General features: G+C 42.6%; 2 protein-coding genes across 2 annotated transcripts; one reads left to right on the top strand and one right to left on the bottom strand.

Annotated features, from left to right (window-relative positions):
• Window positions 1-653: 653 nt before the first annotated feature.
• On the top strand, window positions 654-10,416 carry bbof1a (basal body orientation factor 1a). Its single transcript, XM_085440770.1, has 11 exons — window positions 654-843; window positions 922-1,174; window positions 2,797-2,862; window positions 4,650-4,730; window positions 4,824-4,904; window positions 5,465-5,541; window positions 7,607-7,751; window positions 8,291-8,781; window positions 8,979-9,083; window positions 9,864-9,935; window positions 10,115-10,416. Exons 1-11 carry the CDS (start codon window positions 800-802, stop codon window positions 10,206-10,208), a joined length of 1,509 nt encoding a protein of 502 aa, XP_085296896.1. The 5' UTR covers window positions 654-799; the 3' UTR covers window positions 10,209-10,416.
• A 701-nt stretch (window positions 10,417-11,117) lies between these two features.
• Window positions 11,118-17,282, bottom strand: aldh6a1 (aldehyde dehydrogenase 6 family, member A1). The gene is made up of 12 exons (XM_085440769.1): window positions 17,125-17,282; window positions 16,559-16,603; window positions 16,397-16,471; window positions 15,973-16,134; window positions 15,472-15,550; window positions 14,415-14,717; window positions 14,032-14,153; window positions 13,507-13,696; window positions 12,842-13,023; window positions 12,568-12,747; window positions 11,588-11,686; window positions 11,118-11,483 (listed from the first exon to the last, which is right to left on the bottom strand). Exons 1-12 carry the CDS (start codon window positions 17,161-17,163, stop codon window positions 11,379-11,381), a joined length of 1,581 nt encoding a protein of 526 aa, XP_085296895.1. The 5' UTR covers window positions 17,164-17,282; the 3' UTR covers window positions 11,118-11,378.
• Between the last annotated feature and the right edge of the window lie 12 nt (window positions 17,283-17,294).

Below are 17,294 nucleotides of genomic sequence, written 5' to 3' on the forward strand. Positions count from 1 at the left end.
TTGTTAAATCTTCTATCAGGAACTTTGGAATAACTTGTGACTCCGATTTCACATTGGACAATCAAATCTCTGGTTTGCTCTTGTTTTTATTACTTAAGCAATATTGCCAAGTTAAGTGCCACTGTATCAGGCTGTGAACTGGAAATTGTTATTCATGCATTCATTTTTTTTGTCTAAGCAAAACCTCCTTGGAACCACCCAAGGTTGTTTAGAACCCAGCTGCAGGATTTCTGACTCTTCTGAGTGTTGCTGACCCAGATGCACTGGCTCCCCATTATGTTCACAGTCCATCTTAAGATTTGGCCTTTGACTTTTAGAGCTGTGCATAGACAAGCACCATCATACATTGGAGATTACATGCACATGTCCCAAGTAGGTCCCTGAAGTTATGTGACTATAGTGTCTGCTGGTTGTTCATCATAAAAGGCTGAAAACTACGGATACAGCGCTTTTTTAACAGTGCCACCTCCACCCCAGACTCAGGAACGCTTTCCCTGTGGGCGGGAGATCTGTGGACTCGGTTCTCTTAAAGAAAAAACAACTAAACAGCTGTTACTATTGAATAAAAAACAACGGAATTGATGGAGACGGCTAGCACAACCATTGTAACGAGCTATTTGTTGCATATCAATAAAGTTTATACAAAAAAAAAAGTCTACATCGTGCCCTTGGCAACAACCTTTGACCCAAACATTCCCAGCAGGTTACTGGAGCTACTCATCTTTCAGTGTTATTATTTGCCCTCAGCTTTTCCTCTTTGTTCTAGCACTCGGTTGTTGTAGCAGTAATTGTAGCAGCGATGCCGACGAATAAAGCCTCCAACCCTAAAAAGACCAAAGGCGGGTAAGTGTGCGTTTTGTTGTTGTTAGCCGAGCTGAAGTACAAACGGAAACTTGAACTCCTCTTTGGGTTTTGTTTCAGGAAAGAAAAGAAGGAAGGCAAACGGGACTCGAAAACGGACAAAGAGTCGGACGTGGAGAAGGCCAAGGCCAACGCCGTCCTGTGGGAGCTGAGGTTAAAGGCCACCGAGCAGTCCCTGAGGGACTACACCGAGTCTTGTCAGAAGGTGGCACGCGCAAACGAGCATCTCACCAATCAGCTGTACCACGCGGAGAAAGACGCGATCCATACAGCAGGCCACAGGGAGAGACAGCTGGCAGCTAAAGAGGAAAAGGTCCCGGAATAACTCAACCGAATATTTTAAAGCAGTGCCAACCGAAAGTACAATAAAAGCTAATACAAAATTGTCAAACTTTCATATGTTAGGTGTAAATCAGGGGTGTCAAACATAAGGCTGGAGGGCCAGAATCGGCCCAACAAAGACTCCAATCTGGCCCTCTATGACTTTGGAAAGGAGGGCATAAATGTAGGATTTTTCTACTGATATAGACTTCAGACCAAAGATGAAGCCAAAATTAATCAAGTCATAGATAAACAATCAAATGATGGAAAAGTTTCTGTTTTTTCACTATTTACTACAAAAATGTATGCTTTATATCCACAGTGGAAAAAAAATGAATAAGAAATTTAAAGTAAATTAAGCAAACCTTTATGTTTTATAATAGTTTAGGCAATGTGCTACCAGAATGTTTTGAGTAATATTACACATTAATTTCTTATAATTTAAACCAACATTTAAATTATCAGTTGTGCTGACAGATTTCTGTCATTTACTACTGTAGCATTTCTTTATATGTAGAAAACTGAGACTTACTGCTGAAATTGCACTTCTTTTCTTTTATGAAGATATCTCAAGGATTAAATGTGTACTTAAAGTTCTTTCCACCAACAGAAAGGGGAGATTTACTGGACTGGCCCATTTAAGATCAAAGTTGGTAGATTAGGATCATTTCTACTTTCTATATACAACACCATAAAAGACAAAAATAATTTATTGAATAAAGAACAAAAATACTGCCGACCTGCCCTATAATGACACCAACCTCTCTCCCAAAAACCTTGGTAGTCCTAACGAGGATCACCCTGTACAATCACCAGTGCCTAGTGTCCTAATTCCTAGTTCCCATCTTAGCACCCCCGTTTTATCATTATTTCTATTTGTATTTCATTAATTACCTCTCCTTTTCAGCATTCTTATTGCTATCAAGAAGTAGTAGAAATTGTAGCAGCAGTAGTGATGGTGGGAGTGGTGTTATTACTAATGTTATTACTAATTATATTATTATAATTGTTGTTGTTGTGATTTTTTGATATCACATATATTCACATATGGAAAAACATCAGTAATTTCCACATTTTTCTCAAAATTGATTTTTGACTTTATTTTTTAATATGGCCTGTAAATGGTCTGTATTTATAGCGCCTTACTAGTCCCTAAGACCCCAAAGCGCTTTACATATCCAGTCATCCACACACAGGTGACGGCAGCTACATTGTAGCCACAGCCACCCTGGGGCGCACTGACAGAGGCGAGGCTGCCGGACACTGGCACCACCGGGCCCTCTGACCACCACCAGTAGGCAACAGGTGAAGTGTCTTGCAAGGACACAACGACCGAGACTGTCCGAGCCGGGGCTCGAACCGGCAACCTTCCGATTACAAGGCATACTCCCAACTCTTGAGCCACGATCGCCCCTCAATATGATCAACAATATTTTTTCTTTCTTAATGTGGCCCTAATATTCCGTCGTAATCTTTCACAGTAAAACACTCTCTGTTTAAAAAAGCTCAAAGTGTGCAGTGTGTGGCCCATGAATATGTAAAATTAGGTTGACAGCCCTCATGTAAGTGATCAATGTGGTGTTTTCTTGGATGATTTAAACTGTCACTTTACAGATTTGTGTGCTGGAGAAGGCCTTACAAACTCAGCAGGCACTTGCCCGAGAAGAGAAGGACAAATTGGTGAGTTCATATAAAACTCAGCCACACTAAAAGAAAGACAGGCACTTTCACATCTGGTCCACGAAACATGCTCCACATGCCTAGTATGTACATGGCAGAAAACTCCAGTAGAGCTTGTGATTTACTGTACTCGTGTTAAACCTGTAGCATCACAAAAATGTGCTGCGCTGTGTCTCAACAGCTGTCTTGTGTGCAATTATGTGGATATTTATTATGTAAGAAAACAACCAAACAAAGTGACCATAAAGCAAAAAACAAACCCCACACATTCCAAGTTACATGGTCCAATGTTATTTAAATCCACGTCAGTGGCTACAGGGGGGAAAAGCATAATTTAAAAGTGCTTGGTTGGAGAAAAGCAGTCTCGTTGCTGGTCTTGATGTGTTAACCATACCTCACATATCACACATATCCTTACGCTAAAATGCAAAGGAACTTTTGACTCTTCCATCCCTGCACTCAGCTTCTTATAATTAAAATAAAGAAATTTTGCATTGCTTGCTTGACAAGTGGAGACAAAAAAAAATGTACAGAAAGCCTTTTGCTAGCAGCTGTTTTCCATCCTCCAGCTCTTTTTACATGATGGATGAAAAAAGAAGCCTGGTTTGGACCAACTTAAAACAAGCCTGTTACATAAATGTATGGACCTCTCACATACGATCAGTCAGTGGAAAATTCTGTGGCTAACTCCAGAGATGTGACCCAAAACATGCTGTTTACAGCCCTTTTCTTACTGTAAGGTCACATGAGCTGAATGCTTAATCCTTCCTGGAAGACATCGAGTTGGCCTAGGATGCAGCGTTGGCATATAGGGCCTATTTTTGCCACCCTCTCTTGGCTTTCAGTGAAATGTAGAATTCATTTTTTCGTGGACTCTACATGGTCTGGCTTATACTACAGGCCTGCAGCCTCTTTAATTATGTTATCAGTGTTTTTTAACTGTTCTTAAAACCAAGAGGTGACCACGCTTTTGATGTTTTAGCAACCAAACTGTGGAACAGCCTTTACCCTTCCATCAGGTTGGCTGATTCAGTAGTTTTTGCTAAAAGCTAATTTTTGTAGGTTATTGTTTACATAAACATTCATTCCATAGCTTCTATGTCAGTATGACTGCTTATCTCTGTGTAATGTATGTTTTGATGACTATCCAAACTATTCCAATAGTGATAAGCTGTGTTTTAAAACAGTTATTTTTATAACTGTCCTGCATATGTTCAATTTGCAGCATCAGGAAAAGACATATTTAGGCTGTACTAATCGCTGTGAACTTTAAACTGGAAGGTATTTTTGGAAGGCTTGACCACTTGATAGATCCCACACAGTGAAAACTGCAGATGACGCAAACCAGCTTGTGTAAATACTGTCGAGTGGCTCTCTGAAGTCGACGAATGCGAACGGAGTTATCTGCAGAATAACGATTAGGCCTAACGTTGTAATCAGATGGTTGATAGCCTCTCATTTACTCGTCATGTACATGTTTGTGGGTGCGTGTTTTTCTAGTTTCTCATGACTTTGGTCATTTTGTCACATTTTGCTCAGACTGGCTTCTCCACAGTAGCATCTTGAGGTATTTAGCACGAGTGATCTGTGCTGAAGTCAGTTTGCAAAAGAGCATTGGCCATTTGAACTCCACGATGAAATCTTCCTAAGTATTACAAGCTGCACTTGTGGGATGTTTGCACCAGATCCAGTCTAAGTGGATTTATGCGTACAGTTGAGACATGGCATTTAATACCCAGGATTCTGTTTTTGTGTCTGTGTGTGTGTGTGTTTGTCTAATTTAAAAGGTCAGTGAGCTTAACATGATCCAGGAAGAAATGAGAAAGATGAAAGAAACAGAAGTCCAAAGGGAGCAGGATATCGTTCACGTGAGGACACACAAAAAAAACCCACAAAAAAAATACTTATTACATGTAAGGATATTAAAATGTGACCAGTAACCATGGTTTTTCATATTCCAGATGAAACAAAGCAGCGATGATGCTTACAAGAAGCTAATGCAACACCTAAGAGAGAAGGAGGATCAGTTCTTAAAAGAAATGGTAGGAAGTCAGGAATATAATCCAAAAATTCTCCCCCGGGTTTGGAACTACACTTACTGGTCAACTTTGTTAGCTATGTCTTGCTAGGACCAGCTTGGACCCCCTTTTGGTTTTAGAAATGTCTTCATTCTTCACGGCATAGATTTAACAAGGTGCTGACATGACAGCAACACAGTTTCTGCAGATCTGTGATGTGAATCTTCCGTTCCACCTTGTCCCAAAAGTGCTCTTCCTATCGGCTTAAAGCAGTCTGGCCATTCTTCTCTCATGTCTGGTATCAACAAGACATTTTCTCCAACAGAACCGCTGCTCACTGCAAATTCTCTCGTTTTTTGGCTGCTGTCTGTAAACTCTAGAGTGAAAAATCCTGAGCAGAGCAGCAATTTCTGAAACACTCAGAACCATTTGGTACCAAATGGTCAAAGTCACTTAAATGACCTTTTTCCCATCTGATGCTCGGTTTGACCAGGTACAAATGTCTAAGTGCAAAAGATGTTGGTGAAAAAGAAGCTTTAATATTGAAAGTTGAAAGAGTGAAAAAGCTGTAAATTTCCCTTCAGGAACACTTGGAGAAAGAAACAAAGGCATGTAGTCAAACAATGGCCAAGATGGCGGAGGACCACCGTGAAGCCATTGTGTGAGTCCTTTGTTTGTTTGTTTGTTTGTTTGTTTTGCTGTCACTTTACAGTCTAATTTTGCTCTATAAATTGCACTGTCATGCAAAGTGCAAAGAGAAAATAATTTACTCATATGAGTGATTATGTATAAAAATAGATTTCGCTAGAACTGATGTTATTTTTTGACCACGCCGGCTCGTCATGTTCCAAGGAACACATCCTCAGCCATGCTGCAGCGAGGAAAAAGTAAAGTGTGTGTGTGGAAGACCATAGTTTATTACTTTTGAGGCCATAAGATGTGCACTGCCTCTGCTGTGTTTAGTTATTTTTTACAGCTCATAAAACATTTACATTGATACTGGTGTGGTCCTGTCGGTTTGCTCTTGGTGTCGGTAATTGATTTAATTTTGGACACATGTGGGTGATCTTAAAAAGTCAAGTGCAGTCATTCAGTTAATTCACTTTACGAGGCTTACAAAAGAAAATGTCCTTATTATATTATTGTAATATGCACTACTTAATAACTTTGAAATATGCAGTCATGGTAAAAATAATATTTTCTTTGAATTACATTCAAGTTTTGTGTATCAGGACATCAACAGATGACATATTCGTCAAGGACATCCTTTAATGAACAAAAACTAAGCCAGAACAAAGAAGCAGTGTGTGAAAAACTAAGTACATCCACACCACCTTTATTGTCTGTTTAAAATACACTGAGCTGAAGTATAATGAAATGTGCTGTATGAATAAAATTGCCATCGTCATTTAGCAGAAATAACGTTACTGTGTGACCGTGTGCCTCTTATATCATTGTGGAGGAATTCTGACCCACTTTTCTTTACAATTTTGCTTCAGTTTATTGAGGTTTGCAGCAATTATTCATGCGCAGCTTAAGATCATTTCACTCGGGTTAAAGGTGGCGCTTTGACCAGGTCATTGTTAGTCTTTTTCTTTTTTTGGCCATTCTGTTGTAGATTTGATGCTGTGCTCGGGATCATTGTCCTGACCACTGGCATGACCGAGTCAAGCCTTAGCTATCAGACAGATGGCCTCTCATTTTGATTCTAGAATACTTTGGTGTACAGAGGAGTTCGTGGTCGACTCAATGACTGCAAGGTGCCCAGGTTCTGTAAAACAAGCCCAAACCATCACTCCTCCACCACCATGCTTGGCAGTCGGTTTGAGGTATTTGTGCTGATATCTTGTGTTTGCTTGTCATGAAATGTGGCACTATAAATTATGGGCAACAACTCAATTTTGGTCTTGTTTCTCCAAAGGATATTGTTCTAGAGGTTTTGTGGTTTGTCTAAGATGCATCTTTGCAAACCGAAGTCATACTGACATGTCTTTTTTTAGAAAGACGAGGCAAAGATGCAATACTTTGTTTGTTTGTTTGTTTTTGTACTGTAGTTACATGCTAACTGGGGCCTTAGTAGTCTTTTTTTAATTTCTCTTAGCTGGAACATCTACTTTTGCAAAGATTGGCAACTTCCTTGAGTGTTTTCCACTTGTGAACAATCCTTCACTGTAGAAGGACTTCAGATTGTTTAAAATGAGCTAATAACCGTTCCCAGATTCTCTGAGATCATTGTCGATATTTTTCCTAATTGGAATTGTGTCTACACACATCTGAATGCACCAGATGAACAAACTGCCAAAACCTTTGCTTCTGTGAACATGGTCACATTTCATATCATTTGAGTAGCAGCATCTGACTGATAGTTGCTCTCATGATCTCTGTGTAACTAGTACTTAGTTTTCCCCATACACTGCTTCATCAGCCAAGTTGTTCTTGACTCAGTATAATATGCCATGTTTTATAGATCATCTGAGGTTGTGTTTATCTAATTTTAAGTGCTCATAAAGACTAAACACTGATGCACAAAATCTTAGAACTGACAGGGTTTATACTTTTATTTTCATTTTTTGGACTGTATTTCACAAATAAATAAATGAATATTTTTTTTGCAGCAGGCTAGGAATTGACTGCAAATACTGCTGAACACAATATCAAGACTGGTGCGTGTTCATAACTGTTGATTCATTTTTCAGTGTCTCTCTTTTATGCTGTAAACTGTTTAGGCGATTGAAAGATGCTTTGCACTCTGTGATCAAGGAGCGCGACTGCCTCATTGACAAGCTGAAATATCACATAAAGGAGGCAGAGGATCTGCAGAAGTTAGCAAAGTTACTGACTGAGGAAAACACCTCACTGGCATTGGACAAGGTATGTTTAAACCAAAGGACAGCAAACACCAGAGTAGCTATTAGGCATCAGCAGTCCCTGGACAGAGGCCATTCATCTCCATAAAGACATTTTAAATCACTTTCAGTTATGAAACACTTGTCAGATCTGTGCAGAATATATTTCAGGTGGTTTTTCCCTTGTGTTGTTTACTTGTGCTGATCCTGTGTATTTTGCTTGTGGTCCCACTCCCACCCCCCTCATCTTCTGACTACTATCCAGCCTCTCAGCGGTCAGTGGTTGTGGTGAGTTTCCACTGGTGTCTGGGTTCAAATAAAGTAGCTTATCCTTGGCCGTTTTCTGGCTGTGATTCTTAAACATAAATAAATGCTGGGCACATTAATCTTACCTCTGATGATGACAGCTAATCAGTAGAGTAAACCTGGCTTACTGAAACTTTGACCACTCACTGAGCAGAACAGGCTGGAACACAAGTCAATATCTGTTCCTTGTTCTACACTGGAATAAAAGTGAGAGGATTTTCTAAAATTAACTGTGTTATCCGTTTCCTGCTCACCTAGAGCATGCTGGAGTTGACGGTAAAGGACAACGCAGCACAGATGGGGACTCAAAAACAGAAGCTAACTGAACTGAGGGCCGAGGTGGCTTCCCTGGAGGAGGCCCTGCAGCTCAAAGCCGTGGAGATTGAGCAGCAGGAGAAGAAAGAGAAGGCGAACCTGGTCACCATCCAGGCCAGCCAGGTGGAGCTGGACAAGCTGCAGAAAGTGCTCGCGATGCGAGAAAAGGAAATGAAGCATGTGAAGCAACTGGCGAGCACCATTGTAGCAAAGCGCCAAGAGCTGGAGGAGTTCTTCCATGAAGCACTGGGTCATGTGAGGAAGGAGATCAAGGACAGCAGGCTCCAATACAGACAGGAGGCACTGCAGAGTTATCGTAGGAGGTTTAGAGAAGCCACAGCAGGAAAGATAAAGTTCCCACCCATCCGCACCTTCCATAAAACTGCCCACAGTACCAACTCTGTCTATTCAGACATGGAGGCGGCTGCGACATGGTAGGTGTCCTGCCCTTCTCATCATTTCCATACGCTGTGTGTATCTTCCTGATATTTTTAATTCCTTATGTTTACTAGTGCTGATTCCCAGCTTGTTCAGTGGTCAGCAAACATCTTTGTGGTTCATATTCATTGAGTAAAGGAATTTACACAACAAAAGTGACACTGAAATGTGATTTCATCTGCTTGTCTTGAAGGACGGATCAACCGGGGAGCGAAGTTGAAATCTCTGATCTCACTTGGGAGCAAAAGGAACAAGTGCTCCGGCTTCTCTTTGCTAAAATGAATGGATGCAGAGAAAGGTAATGAAACGCTGCAATTATTTGTTTATGTTTGACTTAGCAAAAGTCGTGCTGGACGCTTTGTTCGCTCATTGACTTCATCCCGATTTTAATACATTCGAATCCTTTTGTAATCCCCCAGAATGAACTGACACTGCTGCGGCAATTAACTCTGAAGAACAAAGTGCAGTGACACTGTGCAGAGGTTCAGTCACAGCTTCTGATGACTCCTCCCTCTTTTTAATGTTTTAAACAGCCATTTTCTCAGCAGAAGAGGATACCATAAAACATCAGTTAGGCTTCAAGCAATTTTCTTTTCCATGCAGCTGCTTAAAAAGAATGAAGAAAGAGTCTGGGCACAATAGTAAAAATAGGCCCAGGCCGCAGAGTCGTGTGCTTGGAAACAAACATCTGGTCACGTCGATTTGCTTTCACCCTATTGGCCTCTCTTCACGTGCACTCGCAGCTTATTTTGTTCTTTGAACACTTGTGGTCAGAGAGCAGCTGGTAACATGATTTTCAGGAAGGAGTGTGCAGGAGAGCTGGATGTATAGGGGCAAGGCAGGCATGAGGAGAAGTATATTCAGGTTAACCTCGGTCTGGCAGCTAGACCAGCAGAATAACACAGAACATTTGGCAGCTGAAGTTTGCAGCATGCAAATCCATGTGCGTTGTGCTGACCCGGAGTAACCCCTTCGCTAGACAGGCTGGAGGCCTCAGTGAAAAGACACCACTGTGCTAAAACATGACTTTTCACTGTGAGGTTCTGTATTTAACCGCAACTCTGCATCTTCCTGACAGCCAAGTCAGCCGACAGGTGGCTCTGCCGGCCTCCACTGAGAAGAGGAGCTTCACGGAGAACGATGTAGCCGGGTAAGACGCTGAAGGAATGCACAAGAATAAAAACTGTGCCTCATCCTTGCAATTAAGAAGCCCTTTAAGATTTATTGGTCCCCACATTCCATGTTTAGCCAAAAAAGCAGCGGCTGTGAGAACATGAGTGCCTACATGTGATTTATCAACACAGTGGCATGATGATGACTTTCTTCCAGAATTAGAGAGGAGCTGTCCCCGGCGACCATGAGCACCCCGGCGCCATCAGAGTCCACGCTGCCAGCCGCCCAGCCAGATACACACATCACGTGACCTCCGAGTGGCCTCTGTGTCTCACATTAAACTGTGCTTGCGTGTTTCCTCAAGAGTGTTAACACAACTAGAATATAGGATGTTTGTTTGTGCTTGTTCAAAATATCTTACCGTGCACGCATGTGCGGTGTGGCATGTGAGTGCTTTTGCACGTTCTGTCTGTTGTACCTCAGTTTAAAAAAAGAAAAGAAAGAAAATCTATTTGTGACTACAGAGTGCTGATAAGAACATATGCACCAGGTGACATGAGGATTTCAGTTTGCCCACACACCTTACATCCACTTACATCCTTTCTTTGCGCCTTCCAGCAAGGATGTGACAAGCAGTTGGAACAGAAGTAGCATCTTATAAGCTGAATAGCCGGGTCACCTGTACAAATGACCCCCCACCCACACTCACCCGTGTGGTAAGTGGTTAAAAAGAATGGATGGATAGATGTTTTTTTTAAGTCATTTTTGAGGGGTTTTATCTTTTATTATGATAGAAAAGGTGAAAGTAGATTGGAAAGCTGGAAGAGAGCAGCAAATGGCTCAGGGCTGTTTCAAACCCAGGCCTGTAAAATTTACAGCTTATCGGTCAGTTGCTCAATCTGGTGAGCTATAGTGTTGCCTGTGTATTGATAGATTTGATATAAAGTGTCAGCACATTGACGCTCTCTTATCTGATAAGTCATATACACAATACTAGAAGGTAAGCTTGATGAGTATCAGTACAGTGCAGGTGCAGCATTTGCACATTAAGACACTTGATGAATGGATAAACATGAGGCACGTTTACAGGAAGATGCCTCATTGTGGCAGAGGAGAAAAGGGGGTCATGGGAGGAGAGGTGTAAGATAGCATAATCAAAGGCAACCGGTGTGACTCCTGGCAGCTTTCATTTCTGTGAAACACAAACACAGCAAGTGTATAAGAGTTTCAGCAGGTGCTGTATTTCTGGAAATGACATTGACCCAATAATGTTACAGAACTTTTGGATTGCCTTAGTGTTGTCCCCTCACACAATAGCCACATATACATATCTAATATAAAGCCTTTTAATCTGGGGATTATTTATTTATAACTTGTATTTATGAGCTATTCACAGGTGACATATGAATCTGCTTTTGCAAGTGGAGCGTTTGACGTCTCCTGGTTTACAAGAGTAATCAGCAGCGACTGGATGGAGCATTTAGCGTCCCATGGTAGGCATGGTAACGGCAGGACTTTTTAAGGTGGCATCTTCAGCTTTCCATTGTGCAGTGACGGTTTTGATCTGTGTGTAGAACTGGATGCCCTGAAGAGCAAAAATAAAAGCGTTTACATCACATTAAGACAGCTGCTGTGTTTTTACTCTCACAGGCCCAACGACAGGATCTGTTTGTTTTAGTTGCCACTCACTTGTTTTCCGTAGAAGTTCGTGTCCCCTCTGAAGGATCCCCTCGATCCAGTGAAGGAGAACATTGGCAGCGGCACCGGGATTGGAACATTGACTCCCACCTGCAGAAAACAAGCATTGTCCCTTTCATTTCCATAAGTGTAAGGTTTGTAAAACAATTCCCTCAGGTCCTAAATTGCTAGGGACAAGCGAGACTCAGCTGATGAGAGATGCGGTACGTGCGTGCTGTTTACAAAGCAAGCTTACACGATCGCACAAAACAGAGATAAACCTGTGGCTTTTATTTGATGTGTGAAAACAAAGCGTGCTCTTACGAAAAAGGGAGGAAAACAAAAAATATATAAAAATAAAGTTTTGTTGCGAAAACACCAAGAGGCACGGCATGGTTGGTTTAGTGTGTTTTAAACAACGGGAATAGGTTTGCATACTTGGGCCTTTTGGCAAAGGTGCATGGGAGAAAAGAAAAAAAACAGAAAAGTAGATGTTTGTTGCATGGAGGTTTGGAGACGAGTACGGCACATGGCCTGCACAACATTCCCCGACATGTGAACAGCAAACACAGGGCATAACTAGGCTCCACAGGCAAACAAACAGGATGGCCATGTTTTGAGAAATCCCTTTTGAGATTTAATTTTAACAATTCTCACCACCAACTCCCCTCTTCCCCTGAATACTACCTGGAAAAGTTTCTATGCATCCCTATTTTTATTTAACAGAAGCATATTTGCTGTTGCTATTTGCGACTTTCTTGGGTGTGGATGTGGAGGGGAAAAAGGGGGTTGCTTAAGGTGTGCATTTTGGGTAGGGAGCAAATAAGGGTATGCTCAACATGGAAAATAATTGTTTTTATTTAATGTGTGAAGGCTTTCAAACAAATATGATGTTCTCTCCGCTTGAGATGGTGCATAGAAACGACAGAGCGGCGTGAATGTCTCCTTTCTCCCTTGAACGAGCTGCACATTTGGACGCAGCGGCCACTCACCTGGCCCACATCCACCTCGTGAGTATATTTGCGTGCGGTGGCACCGTTTGTGGTGAAGATGGCTGTACCGTTGCCATAGGGGTTCTTGTTAACCAAACTGATGGCGTTGTCCAGGGAGTCTGCCTCCAGAACGACCAGCACGGGCCCAAAGATCTCCTCGGTGTAGCACTTCATCTGAGGCTGAAAGAGCGCACAACGGAGCACTTTCACAGACTGCAGACATCTTTGTAATATCACTCACGTGCAAGTACTTTTAACACATGAAGCCTCATACTGTGACGTTGCCGAGGATGGTAGGTCCCACAAAGTTGCCGTTCTCGTAACCTTTGACTTTAATATTTCGGCCATCCAGTAGCAGCTTTGCTCCCTCCTCCACGCCGCTCTGGATCAGACTGCAGACTCTGTTCCTGGCTTGGGGAGAGATCAGAGGCCCCAGATCTGCACCAGGCTGGTCTCCTAGCAGGGCCCCAAAAAACAAACAGCTATAAGGTTACACGTTCTGTCACTTGACTAATGCGAACAAACTATGGGCACTGACATTTCGTTGGCCACAAAAGCCAGGACAAGGGGCACTTTGAGGCACTCCCTCTAAAATGGATTCTTGCGGGTTTCCTGTGTAATGTACAAATTAAACTTCATATCGCTGTAAACACACAGACTCATTCTCCATTTTACTTCACATCAACTTCTTTTCTCATAGGATTTGATCCTCTAGACCGCCATTTAGGCCCGAGCCGCAGATCTGGCCACAAATTTGCAGCATGGCTGACTCAACAAACCCAGCTGACTCCCAATGTGAAGTTACAACAGGCCATAAGGCGAGAGGTGAGGTTAGGGCGGTGTGGGTGGCCCAGAGATGAATAAAACCAAAAAGGACCTTGGGGGAAACGCGCTCAGGAGAACAGGAGAGGCCGAGGTGAAGGCGATGGGGCGTGGTACCTGCATCCACGCGCAGAGCTTTGGCACGTTCCACCAGCTCCGGCAGCCAGCTACGCGCCTCGCCCACCAGTATGGCTGTGGACAGAGCCATGCAGCGTTGTCCCGCTGCCCCGAACGCCGCGCCCACAAGCTGGTTCAGAGTGTTCTCCTTGTTGGCATCAGGCATCACCACACCATGGTTCTTGGCTCCCTACAGTACACAAGAAGTGGTTAGCCCTTTGCCGTTTGATCTCCACATTACAGCAACTGGTTAGTCACAAGCAGGGACATAAAAATCAGGGAATTAGATCAGAAACAAACGACCTACAAATTTCACATTGTAAACTTGGTCCACATTTCAGTCCACGTGAGGCAATGGAACATTTCCAGTTCGTAATCTGGGCCTTTTTAAATGTGATGCACAGCTGCACCATGCACATGCACTCCTCAGTACCATTGGGCGACACAAACACTTGAAACTGTTGGCCAATGCTGCCACCTTCTGGATGTTTAAAGCACATGTCAGACATTAAAACTGTTGCTCACCATGTTGGACTGCACCCTTTTGCCATTTTTAGAGCCCCTCTCATAAATATACTCCCCTGCTTGATTTGAGCCAACAAAGCTGATAGCCTTGATGGCCGGATGGTCACAGATGAAGTTCACAGCTGTAAGAGGAAGACAGTTACAGAGATGACTTAAGTAATGGCAGGTGATTACGGTTTATGATTTAGAGCAAATGTAGATATCTTCATTGTTACACACATTGTTTTTCTGCCAAGATAACTACATTTTCTATCTGAATGATGGATTTAAAAAAAAAAAAAAAAAAAAAAAAAAGGATTTATTGGCGGTAATTTGAGGCTTTAAGCTTATTTGTCGAACATCTTTACATCTTACTGTAACATTGCACAGCCACCAGCTCTTACCGTCGTGTTGGCCGTGGATGATGTTGAGCGTTCCATCTGGAGCGCCTGCATCCTGCAGCATCTTAGCCAGCAGCATGGCGCATGTGGGCACACGCTCTGAGGGCTTCAGCAGGTACGTGTTGCCACATACCATGCCCATAGGGAACATCCACAGGGGGATCATGGCCGGGAAGTTGAAGGGGGCAATGCCGGCACACACCCCAAGGGGAAGGCGATAGGTGTAAGTGTCCATGTCTTTGGAGATGGAGGGCAGGGTTTCCCCGAGCATCAGGGAGGTGATGCTGCAGGTGTGTTCTACCACCTCTGCACAGAAAGAAGTATGAACCATAGTATGGTCAGGTTTAGCAATTAAAGGATGACTGGCATCTTTTCATTTCACGAGATTTTGTCCTTATGTTCAACACCCCTGGCAGTAGTTGGTTATTTATGTGCACAGGCACGACATTTAAACAAAAGCATGTGTGTGTCAGCTGCTACACCAGGATAAAGTTAGCAAAGGTAGATATCGTGATCTGCATTTTATTAAAACGATGATTCAAGTATGATGTAAACATGAAATATTTTTATTATAATGACAACTCCAGCTGTCACAGATACATTATTTTTTATTCTAAGCCAATTTATACAACTACGTCAATAAAAAAACCGGGCATATGAAGATGATCTAAAACACCATCTCCATGAAAGAAATAACAGACATAACAAACCACATCAAATCACTGAATTTGAACTAATAATTTTTTCAGGAGCAACTTTGTTAGTTCACATATTACTAAAAACTCATCTCCTTACTGTCCCAGGCCAATTGTTGCATGTTATTTACTATCATAGAAAGGCCTAAAAATATCAAAATTTAATCTTCCACAGAATCAGTCATGTAATAAACCACCCTCTGTCCCGCTTGTCCCATATACAAGATGAAACAGATTAACAGATTCCTGTAAATGAGTTAAGAGCCTACACAAAATGCAAATATTTAACCACTTGTTGCTCAATGACAAAAAGGACATCTGTGTGCGCATGTGTATGTGTGTGTGTGTGTGTCAGACACACTTACGCAATCCTCTGAACACATCTCCCTCTGCATCTGCAAGGGTCTTCCCCTGCTCCACTGTGATGGCCTTGGCAAGTTCTTTCTGAAACGCATGAGGACGCTGTATCAGCTATATAGCCTAAAGTCAAGTTTCACTCAAACAAGAGCTCTGAACTACTGTGGACGGACTAACATGCTGTCTGTCCATCTGTTCATTCATCCATCCAAGCCCACGGCTGGAGTGGGGCTGGATACGAGCTGTCATATGGTGAGAGGTGGGGTGCACTCTGAACAAGTCACTAGCCTATTGCAGGGCTAACGCAGAGACATAGCCAGTCTAAAATCTCCAGTTAACCTAACACGCATGTCTTTGAACTTTGGGAGGAAGCCAGAGTACCCAGAGAGAAGAGGGAGACCTAAGAACCTCTCTCTGTGAGGCAACGGTGAGTCCACGCTCTTGTTTGATTCATTAATTAAACAAGGCTGAATGTGTTTTTACTTTCAGAGCACCTTACGGTGACTTACAATATTGTCCTTGATAAGCTGCTGATAGCGCAGAAAAACCTGCTGTCGAGCCAAGATGGAGGTCTCAGACCAGGAGCGAAAGGCTCTGGAGCATGAGTCTACAGCAGCCAGCATCTCCTCCTGGGTGGCTTTGGGCACGCGGGTGATCACCTCATTGGTAGCCTGTGAAAGTGGAAAAAAGTCATGATCTCTAAGCTGGATTTTTTTTAAACACTAAAAATAAGTGCTAATTTATACTGCTCATTCAATAATGCCAAATCTGAATCTAAATGTTGACGTGGGATGCCCATCTACACAAACCAGTCTGGACCAGTATGTCCAGGTTAAGCAACTCCATACTGTACAAGCACAGTGTGGTGAGGCATCAGTATACATTCACCTCAACTAATAATGGATGTTGCCAAGAAATACTAGAAGTACTTACAGGATTGTGAATATCCAGCCATTCTGAGGACTTGGATTCAACAAACTTCCCATCAATAAACAGTTTGGTGGTGGGCTGTGAGGAAAGATATCAGCATTTACTCGTAGGGTTGATTATCTCTGAAATGTATTACCAGATTAACAGTTACTCATAAGCACTCACCACAGAGGAGGAGGAGTAGCACAGTCGGCCGACTCTAAATGGAACCTGTGAAATAATAAATAATTTCCCCCAGGGATCAATAAAGTATTCTGATTCTGATAGCGGCACAGCAGGGAGTCAAATCGCTAAAAGTAGCAAAAACTGCAGTATTTATCCATCCTAGAAGTACAACGTGCTGTTTCATTTGCACATTTTGTCAACCAGCTGCAGCCTGTTGGCCGATTAGATTAATGTGCAACTACTGAGTGTGGAGTTGTGAAAATGGGGACAAAGTCAAGCTGAGTGAAGCGGACTGAGAGAAGGAATGCGGTCCAGGCTGCAGGTGCACGGGTAGACTTCTTTGCGCTTAAATGCACCTGCAGCTGAACACGAGTAGAAAAACTTTCTTCATGTTATAAATCAGCTCTTGAAGGCATAAAATTATTATTATTACTTTTAATCCTCTTAAGATTTTTGAACTGAGGAAAAACGTTATTCCTCCCCTGTAAAGGAATGCACGGACATAACTTCTGCAGGACACTGTGTCAACAATCAGAGCTGACCACACGCTGCCACTTGCACTTTACCTTGGTCCTGAACGCTGATCTCAGAGCTGTTGACGCCATTCTGGGATATCATGTGCTACGCCGAACTGATTTGACCCACTGTGCAGGCAGGTAGCGCGGTGGCCAGCAGAAGACAGCATTCAGCTTTCCACCCCACAGATGTGAATCACCTGTGGGCGGGCTCTGGGGAA

Source organism: Copadichromis virginalis, linkage group LG19, assembly GCF_057382275.1.
Source record: "Copadichromis virginalis isolate Kocher_CV1m ecotype Utaka linkage group LG19, C_Virginalis_male_GT1.1, whole genome shotgun sequence".
Lineage (NCBI taxonomy): Eukaryota > Metazoa > Chordata > Actinopteri > Cichliformes > Cichlidae > Copadichromis > Copadichromis virginalis.